The sequence below is a fragment of the Colius striatus genome, chromosome 11, assembly GCF_028858725.1.
Source record: "Colius striatus isolate bColStr4 chromosome 11, bColStr4.1.hap1, whole genome shotgun sequence".
Classification (NCBI taxonomy): domain Eukaryota; kingdom Metazoa; phylum Chordata; class Aves; order Coliiformes; family Coliidae; genus Colius; species Colius striatus.
The window spans coordinates 18,578,698-18,587,929 of record NC_084769.1 but is presented as its reverse complement, the minus strand read 5'-3'; the positions used below and the strand labels follow the sequence as shown (position 1 = coordinate 18,587,929).

At 44.4% G+C, this 9,232-nt stretch overlaps 1 protein-coding gene across 4 annotated transcripts in view; it reads left to right on the top strand.

Annotated features, from left to right (window-relative positions):
* Nucleotides 1-3,477: 3,477 nt before the first annotated feature.
* PLA2R1 (phospholipase A2 receptor 1) overlaps nt 3,478-9,232 on the top strand; it is a 51,901-nt gene continuing 46,146 nt past the window's right edge. For all 4 annotated transcript variants that reach the window (XR_009819454.1, XR_009819453.1, XR_009819455.1 and 1 more), the window contains exons 1-2: nt 3,478-3,645; nt 7,047-7,430. Coding sequence is in view for 1 of the 4 variants with exons in the window: in XM_062004870.1 (XP_061860854.1) it covers nt 3,534-3,645; nt 7,047-7,430 (496 nt within the window). In the remaining 3 variants the exon portion in view is untranslated. The remainder of the gene's footprint in view (nt 3,646-7,046; nt 7,431-9,232) is intronic.

Genomic DNA, 9,232 nt, shown 5'->3' with positions numbered 1-9,232 from the left:
TAGTTCCTCTCTCCATTTCATGCCCTTGCAGGAATAGCAGCTATCTAGCAGAGTTTTAGAAGCATATGGCTGTAGTAATAATGCTCTTGGTGTCACTCTGTGGTGGTTTAAACCCAGCTGGCAATTAAGCACCATACAGTTGATTGCTCACTCCTCCTGCCCCGGTGGATGGGGGAGAGAATCAGGGGAGAATCAAAGGCAATTTAATGGGACAACAAAATGAAGCTAAAATAATAACAATAATGTTAATAAATCATAATATACACAAATCAATTGATGCACAATATAATTACTCACCATCCAGTGACTGATGCCCAGATAATTCTGAGCTGTGGAGTCCCCCAGCAAACTTACCTCAGTTTATATATACTGGGTATGATGCTTCATGGTATGGAATATCCCTTTGGCTAGTTGAGGTCAGCTGTCTCAGTTGTGTTTTGTCACAGCTTCTTGTGTACCACCAGCTTCCTCTGGCAAGGCAGGTGAGAACTTGAAATGTTCTTGACTTTGCATAAGTGCTGCTCAGCAATAGCTAAAACATCAGTGAGTTATCAACATTATTCTCATCCTAAATCCAAACCACAGCACTATACCAGTAGGAAGAATATTAACTTTATTCCAGCTGAAGTTAGGACATACCCTTGTAAGGGAATTTTTCACTTTGGAAACAGAAGTTTCTAGCCTAAAGTTCAAATAGCTAACAAATAAAACTGAGTCACACTTAGGAAAAACCCACATTCTGACCAGTGAACATTAAACTGGCAGCTTACAACTAGGGATCTCAGTCAGTCTGAAACTGGACAGTGTAAGCTGTCCCATAGGGTTGTCTTATCGAATGGGGACTGAAACTGCCGAGCCTGATAGCAGCAGTTGCCTTGGAGGCTGGAGTGGTGTAACAAAAAGACACAGGTAAAGCTGCCAAAAGGAAAAGGGGTGTCGCTGGGAATGGCTGGGACATGTCAGAGGAGCTAGAGAATATGGAGGCAGCGCCTGCAGTGCCTGGAGTGGCAGAGGTGATAAATGAGAGTAGTTCTGCCTTTGAGGTAAACAGGAAAGCTTTTAAGTGAAAGGGAAGATGAATAAAAACTTGGGAGCTGGCCTGAGATGCATTTTTCAGAACTAAACAGGATCTACAATGGTGCCTCAGAAAAAGATGGAATTGTTGCTTGCTGGTCACAGCTAATGCAACCATTGTTGGTTCTGCGTTTTCTTCATTTGGCATTCCCATTCTGCCTGGTAGGGAAAAAAAAAAAGAAGAGACTTGTCCTCAGACTTCAGATTATGAACAGAAATTACTGCATGAGAAGATGCTGAGCACGACACGCTGGATCTGTGTGTATGCCTTGGAAAAGCAATGATTTGTGAGAAAATGGAATTAGTGTGAATTTGATGTGGGCTTGTATTTGTGGATGAAGGCCATGAATGCACACTATTTCAGATCTGCATACAGGTCTCACACTGAAGGCTGAGCTTATGTGTAAGCAAAGACAGAAGGTATTGAACATCCGTAGAGTACCTAAATAGCAAAGGCAGATCAGCTCAGACAAATGCAGATATATATATACGGGTCCAAGTATATACAAAAACAAACAGATAGAAAAGAAATGATGAGAAAAATATTTACAAAACCTGGGTTCCAGTCAGAAACTGAAATAAAGGAGCTGCTCCAAACAAAGAAATAAATTAATAGATTTGGAAAGTTACCCAATTTACTGTGCAAGATAAACATGTCATCAAGTTTACTTCAGAGAATGTTGCCAACCATGTTGGTTTTACAAGCCACACCACAGGAAAAATTGTCTTATTATCGCAATTTAGGCATAGTTTAGCTATAAATATCTAGGCCAGTATTACTGCAGATGCAGTAGAAAGGATTTATCAGCTGAGTAAGAACAGAATAGATTTAAGACAGTAAAAAACTAGTCGAAGAGGAAGATCTGAATATCAAAGAAAAAGAAGAAACAAGGAAAAGTACTCAGAATTAATAAGCTGCTAATTTGCATTAAGTAAAATAATTATAAAACCATTGTTGATATGTTCTTTATTAGGAAACCGTAATCAGAACACGCTTGCTTTGATCATACTGAGCACTGAAATGAAGGAACCCCTGAGTTCCTTCCCACAGCCCAGAGCAGCCTCATTTTTGCTCACTGGCACCTTTAATTTTAAATGTAGTATCACAAACACAGCTTGAGCTCTGAGTGTGACCCAGAAGCAGGTTCTGAAGCAAGAGAAACCTTTTCAGAGCCTCAGTATTCAATGCAGTGGACAAATACTCTTATGTAGACAGTTCTGAGTGGTCAGATTCTTGTAAAAGGTTCATTAACAAACTCCTCTTGCAGAACCTGAAGTCCTCTGAAAGATGCAGCTTTGCTGAGAGGTACATTACACTTCCTTGAGAGTTACAACACTTCTGTCTTGCAAAGTCAGGTCTCTTCTAGAACAGCTTGCTCAGCAATGTTTCCTGCTGTCCTCTGCCAGACACTATTATCTGTTAAACCGGGAGAAACTCTTTCAGTTAGCTATAGCTTCTTTCTAGTTTGGCTTCACTTCTCAATTCTTTTTTTCCTCTGAATCAGCAGTGAGAGGCTCCTGCCAAGTCCAGAAGTTTCTGGTTTTGTCCCTGTATCATGATTGAGGTGGAATAGGGGAACAGAGGTTCATTTAACTTATGATCCAACACTGTACGTGTATTTTTACACATTTATGTATACATTTCTGTACATTTGTATACTTGTCTGTTATACATAAAGACCAATGCAGAAACATCCTCATGCAGATTTAAAATGAACTATCCTGCTGATTCTGGTAAAACTATGTTTAACGCAGAGGTTCTGCTTTCAACTTTCCTCTGCTGTTAACAGCTTCCCTAAGATGAAAACTCAACCCAAGAGGGGCAACTCATGCAGATATTCGACTGAAGGCAGAGATGAACAACATGGAAGAAGGCAATTCTTTTTCCTCATGCCTAAATGTAAAATGATTTCGAGTTGACTTGCTGACCTAGTTAAAAACTCAAGTCTCTGAGTGAGGTCTGTGAAAGTGGGGATGCTCACGGACAAGAGCAGCAAACACGGACTGTGCTATCAATGGTCTTTCACCTCCGGTGTCTATTTTCTGGTTCTTTTTAGGATGAAAGTACCCGGAGTGTATGCATGAGAAAAGGAAGTGTTTTCAGACGGAAAATAGGATGAATACGGAGCTTTCTGTCCGCTTGAATCCACCCCGTGATGTGAGCAGGCGGCCGGGGCTTGCACGAGAGGCGCTTCCGACCCCGGCCAGGCGGCCTCCCGCGGCGCCTCCAGCCCCGGGCCCGCGAGCCGGCGGCTCCAGCGGGCGGCCGCGCCCTGCCCTGCGCCCCTCCCGCCGCCGCAGGAAGGGAGCCCACGGGCCTCCCCCCGGGCAGGGCCTCCCCTCCTTCCCCCGCCGCGGGCCGCCGACGGGGTGGGATAGCTCCTCCGCCCTCCCCGGGGCAGGGCTCGGCGGGGCCGGTCCCGCGCGGAGCGGGAGCGGGTGGGCGCAGTGCCGCTGCAATGCCGGGCGTGCGGCTGCGGCCCCATGCCTGCTGCCTGCTGCTGCCACTGCTGCTGGGCCTGGTGCGGGCCGCCGTCGCCCTCAGTCGGGACGAGGTGCCCTCTCTGCGGAGTGAGTGACGCCTCCGGGGGCGGCCCGGGGATGGGGGGAAGCGGGGCGCGCAGCCCGGGGGCCCTGCGGCGGGTCGAGTGGCGCCGGTGGTCGGCCAGCGGCGGCACCTCGCTCGGCGCTGAGACTTTCAGCTGCCCCCCCACCCCACTCCGCCCGCTCCTGAGCCCCGGCCTTGGATGCGGGACTGGTGGCGGGGGGGAAGCCCGTGGAGCTCTGGCTGCGGGGTCTGCCCCACGGCCCTAGCTGAGCCCCAGCAGCTGCGAGCGCTGCGGGCGGCTGGGACGTGTCAAGGCAGGGACGAGTCTCCTGCTGGGATCAGCCCGGCCCCGGCCGAGAGGGTTTGGGGAGGGTTCAGATCTCGCCCCGCACAGGGGTGAGGGGTTTTGGAGGCGAGAGGTGCCGAGGGCAGGCAACGAACCCCTGCTAACCGTCCCACTGCCTCAGCCCTGCGCTCTTTTTGCCCTCCCCACTTGTTATTCCGCCGTCCATTGCTTTCATTGCACTTGGACAGAATATAGGTGACTTCTTTTCTCTCATTTCCAATAAATTCCCATTATTTTCTCCATTACCATATAAGCAGTTCTCACTGCTTTTTGGGGCGGAAGGAAGTGGCAGGTGAGGAGGAAGGAAATGAAGATAGCTGTCTCTCCTAAGTTTTCTTACAGCCGTTTATTCACTATTAGCTGTGTTGAACCTAAGTAAACAGGAACTTGGAGCTGCTGGTGAACTGTCACCTTGGCATCTGTGGCTTCACATTAGCTTGAGGTTTCACTTCTGTGAGTTAGGCTATTGTTGCTTTGTGCTTATACAGAGGGGCCTGGATGTGTGAGAAGAGGGGCTGTTTCCAAAGGCCTCCTTCCAGCCTCTCAGTTCATAAAGCATAAGCTATCTCTCTTTGGACTTCTGTGGCTTGCAAGTTTATAGAGCCTCATTTTGGGTGCATAATCCTCCCTAACCCCAGAAGCTTTGTAACAAAACCCTTCTATGGAAGTTCCTGCAAAACGGATGGCGTAGCTTCACAAGCAGAAAAGAAGGGAGCCCAGGAAGCCTTTCTAACGCTTGATGTTTCTTCAGCTATCTCATTGCCCCACTTCAGGAAAGGGCTGAGCTAGGGCCTGTGGAACTGTCACTGAGCTTGCCATCGCTCAAGTCTTGCTTCTGCCTTGAGCAGTCTGTTACCCAGCAGCCCTCAGGCTAGCACAGCTCTCTTGACAATTGCATCTTGTAGTTGGGGAAGCAGAAACCACATCCACAAAGGAACTGGGGTCTCACAAATTAGTCTGGTGATTCTTGGTATAAGTTGCTGCAGAATGTAAAAGGGCAACACGCTGTTATTCACAGAGATCATCCATCAGGGTTATTTGTGCAGGCTGGGTAAAACTCTTATCTTTTCTCAGCAGTTGTTGCAAGTCTTAAGAGTCTTACAGATAAAGACATTCAAAGGTTGAGAATCCTTTATCTTTGGGTTGTGATGTTGCTCCCCTCCACCTCCAGGAGGCTACTGCATGGGAGCTGCTGAGGGCTGTCACCACAGAAGTAGAGAGGGAGTTGGCCTAAGAAGTTTATTTAAACGTGAATCCCAGTATCATGGCAAATTAATTGGTGTTTACTGATGCTAACAACATCACAGCTTCCACTTATCTAGCAAATTAACTGTGTTTTCTTGGTCAACCAAGATAAGACTGCTGTGGGAAACATAGTCTAACGATAGAAACAAAGACTCTTTCTGGCCATGTAGATAGAGATGCCCGTGTTGCCCATGGAGGACTGGGTTAGACCGGAAGGATGGAATGTGCACGATATGCACAACTTCACAGCAAACTCAAAAGCATTGGCACAAAGCATTGTCTGATGGCTTTTTTTTTAACTAGGCTCTGACACCTGAGAGCTGTAGAGATTAAGGTTAGGGACTTAACATAGAACAGCTGCTTGTTGCTTGGGAGATTTTAAGTATAACAGGCTGATTCTCACCTGCTACCAGTCAGAAAGGCTTGTCCCTGCTCTGACACCATCCCAAGCTACCAATGCCTCTAGCCATGCAGAAGATAGTTTTTTACCAGTGGTAAAGTTTGCACTGTGACTTTGTCCTTTCTGTAGGTCAGACTGGTTGATGTGCTCTGTGTAGAATCTACAACCAAAAACCTCTCTGTAATCTATATTCTCTCTGTTCTGCTTGTTGTGTGTATGTTATATTGGTGAGCTGATCTCTGGTCTGCACAGCACTGTCTCACTGCTGCTTGACAAACGCCTTTCTTTTTTAGAGCTACACCTAAGATGTATGTACTAAACCCAAACAGGGCATCTGGGTAGAGCTCTGCATCTCTTACTTTTGATGTGGGCTATGTTAGTTTGAGAGGGCTTTTTTATTACAGTTACTGCTTCAGGATGGTAGGTGTAGTGAATTACGGCAAGTAGAAAGAACACGTGGCAAAAATCATCACTGTAAAATTTCAGGGCAAAATGGAAGCGCTGCTTATGTTTTCAGTACATAATTTCTAGATGCATAAAATACATCTCTTGCCTGTAACCTGAGCAGAACTCCGTGCATTAATTACCACTGGATTTCAGAGTGAATTAAATAGCTGAGCTGTTACAGGTTTATATTTTGCTGATTTTTCATTTCCTCAGCTGCAGTCCTTTTTTTTCAGTCAGTGTGCTGTTAAACATTTGGTCCCAAGACATTAAACAGCTGTCTTTTTTTCCACATGCTCACAATGTGATATCACATAGTCCCATGAAGCTATACATGATTGCAAGAAAGCGGGGATGTCAGGCCAAACCTGCAACATCTGCTGTGGTCCAGGGTAGTCATGTATGGTTCAACAGTTACACATTGAAGAGAAAAGGCATACTTTAACCTTGGCTACCTAATCCTACCCTTTCTGTATGTTATTTAGAATGCAAAATATTTTCTTCTGCATCTGCTGCAGAGAGTAACGAATGAGTATGGCAGGGAATATGGCAGTGTCAGCCTTAAACTTTTTAGCTTTTACTTTAATTGCACTCTTGAATCCCACCTCCCACAAATTATTTTACAATGTGCACAGGATGAATTCTTGTAACAGTTAAAGCTGTACTCTATCACTGGGTATTTCTTGGTGACCACCACATTCTTTTTACTTTGAACCCTGGTGATTTTTGGCACTCCAACTTGAGAAACAGTACATAGCCTTGTTTTTCCGATCTTGCAAGCAGTCCACGTGGTAGAATCTCACCTGGCAGTAAATTTCGACCAGTACTCTTATTTTTTGAAGTGCAATTTATTCAGTTATTCTGATGGATATTTTCAGTTTTCTTCCTAAATAGCTCCATCTAGAACATTTGTGTTTTTATACTATTTGATTGATTGCAGTATTCTACAGACTGGAACTTTTCCCTTTTTTTCCCCTTCCCTACTACAGATAAAGGGATATTTATTATCCAAAGTGAAGAGTCCAACTTATGCATTAAAGTGAACACAGGTGGCCTTGTTCTGGAAGACTGCAGCCTCCTCTCAGAAGACATGTTGTGGAAATGGGTGTCCAATCGCCGTCTTTTCAACATAGGCACGAGTACCTGTCTAGGACTGCACATTGGTAGGCCAGAGCAGCTGTTAAGTATGCTTGAATGTGATTCAACTCAGTACTCATTGTGGTGGAACTGCGATGGAAAAACATTAATTGGTGTATCAGGGTACAAATTAGCTGTTGAAAATGGCAAACGTATCGTGGCCAAAAAAATTTCTACTGATGGGTGGAACCAGTACATGTCCTATGGCGAAGACCTTTGTGAACACCCGTTTCAAGGTAAAAAGAGAATTTTTGTCATACAAATATAGATGGGAGAAGTTTTCTAATGTTCTTTTGAAACAAGATCAGGTGCTTACGATCCTTTCCAGCCTCTTTTGTGTTTTGGGGTTCAAAGACTGAGTTTTTATACAAAGTGGTTCAGGTGAGCATGTCACACAATTGATGGGGGTTTTTTATATGTTATATGGACCAGAACAGCTTTTATTATCAAGTAAACCCAAAGAGAGATAATGAGGGATTCGGAATTCCTGTCGCTCAAAATCAGCAGTCACAGCATGTGTGAACCAAGTGTTTGCAATGTTCAGCAACTGGACTCTGAACAGGCCCAATTTTGAAGCAGAGATAAGGCTTTTGATTAATCCTGCTGTACAGCTAGTGAAGGCATAGGAATGTATGTCAAGGTCTAGGTCTTCAGACCTGAACTGTTTTCCAGGTATAAAGAGTAAGATGAACCTGTTGACTGCAAACAGCAGCAGGCAGTCTGTACCTTCACCTCTTCCTTGGCATTTCTGTAGAAGAAAGACCTAGTGTTTACACAGTGTGTCTCAGACTGGAACTGTTGACTCTCCGCATTTTAACAGCATGGTTGGGTTGCAGATCTGGTCTCAGTGGTTTCCTCTATGGGTGTGGCTGGACTTGGCCTCTGCTCTCACCAGGGTCCTTCCTTTGGGACCTGTGATAGATAACCAGGAAAACACTGTAGCATCCAACCTTTTCTTTAAAAAGAAGTGTAGCTTAGATTTAAGACCAGAGAGAAAATATCTAAATCCACACAAAGTCTTACACGTTTGCTACGTACACATCGCGAGATTAAAGTACACCTGGTTTAGCCCTAGTACTGCAACATCTGGGAGAAGAGGATCAGCCTTAGACAGGAACTTGTAGCCTAGTTTCAGGAACAAAGTAATTGCATTGTCAACATCTGCATTGCATTGTCAAAATCTGTCACATCCCATTTCTGTTTTCCTCCTTCTACCCTAGCTTATGCACATGCATATGCAACCCAGCCTTTTAGTCCAGCAGACTGGGGGTGGCATCTCTGCCTTCAAAGAAAAAAAGTGTATATAGCTGTGGTAAGAAGCCTATAGCTGTCAAATTTGGGTTCCTGCCAGGACTGAGACAATCCCCGGCACGTCCTTAGCTAGTAGCATGGTAGTGGGCAGACAAAGAAGCAATCCTGATATTTTTTTTACCATTGTTTTTTGTATTATCTCTTTATATCAGAAGGCTTTAAAGGGGATTTATGGTGTGTAAACTACTTTTTTATATGTGTGCAGCCAGACGTTAACTCTGGAAACCTCTAGGAACCTGGCAATATGTACTGATTCTGTAGTTAAAGGACTTTGATCTTTAGGCTATCAACATGGGATCTTTGACAAACAGTTTAGTTTTAAGTGTGATTGTGGTTCTTTGACCTTTTGTAGAAGCTCTGTGGTTAAGGACACGCTCACTGAGGTAATGCTTTTACAGCTTTTAGTTGCACTGGATTCTTTCAGTATTTTGGTATTCAAAGTACAATAGAAAAAACTATTTTATAAAGTATTAATTGATTGTGACAGCAGATGTATGTCACAACAGTTCTTTAACTAGCTGATTATTCCCCATGGTATAAAAACTTATTTTTGAAAGCTTATTTAATATTCCTTTGTCTTTCATATTTCCTTTCTCATAGAATGACAGAATGGAAAAAACATTAGAAATCCACTTTATAAAGAATGGGAGGAGCAGGGTAAATAATGCTAAATTACTCCTATGTCATAAACTGAGGAGCATGTACCAATTCTGCTATTGTTTTATGT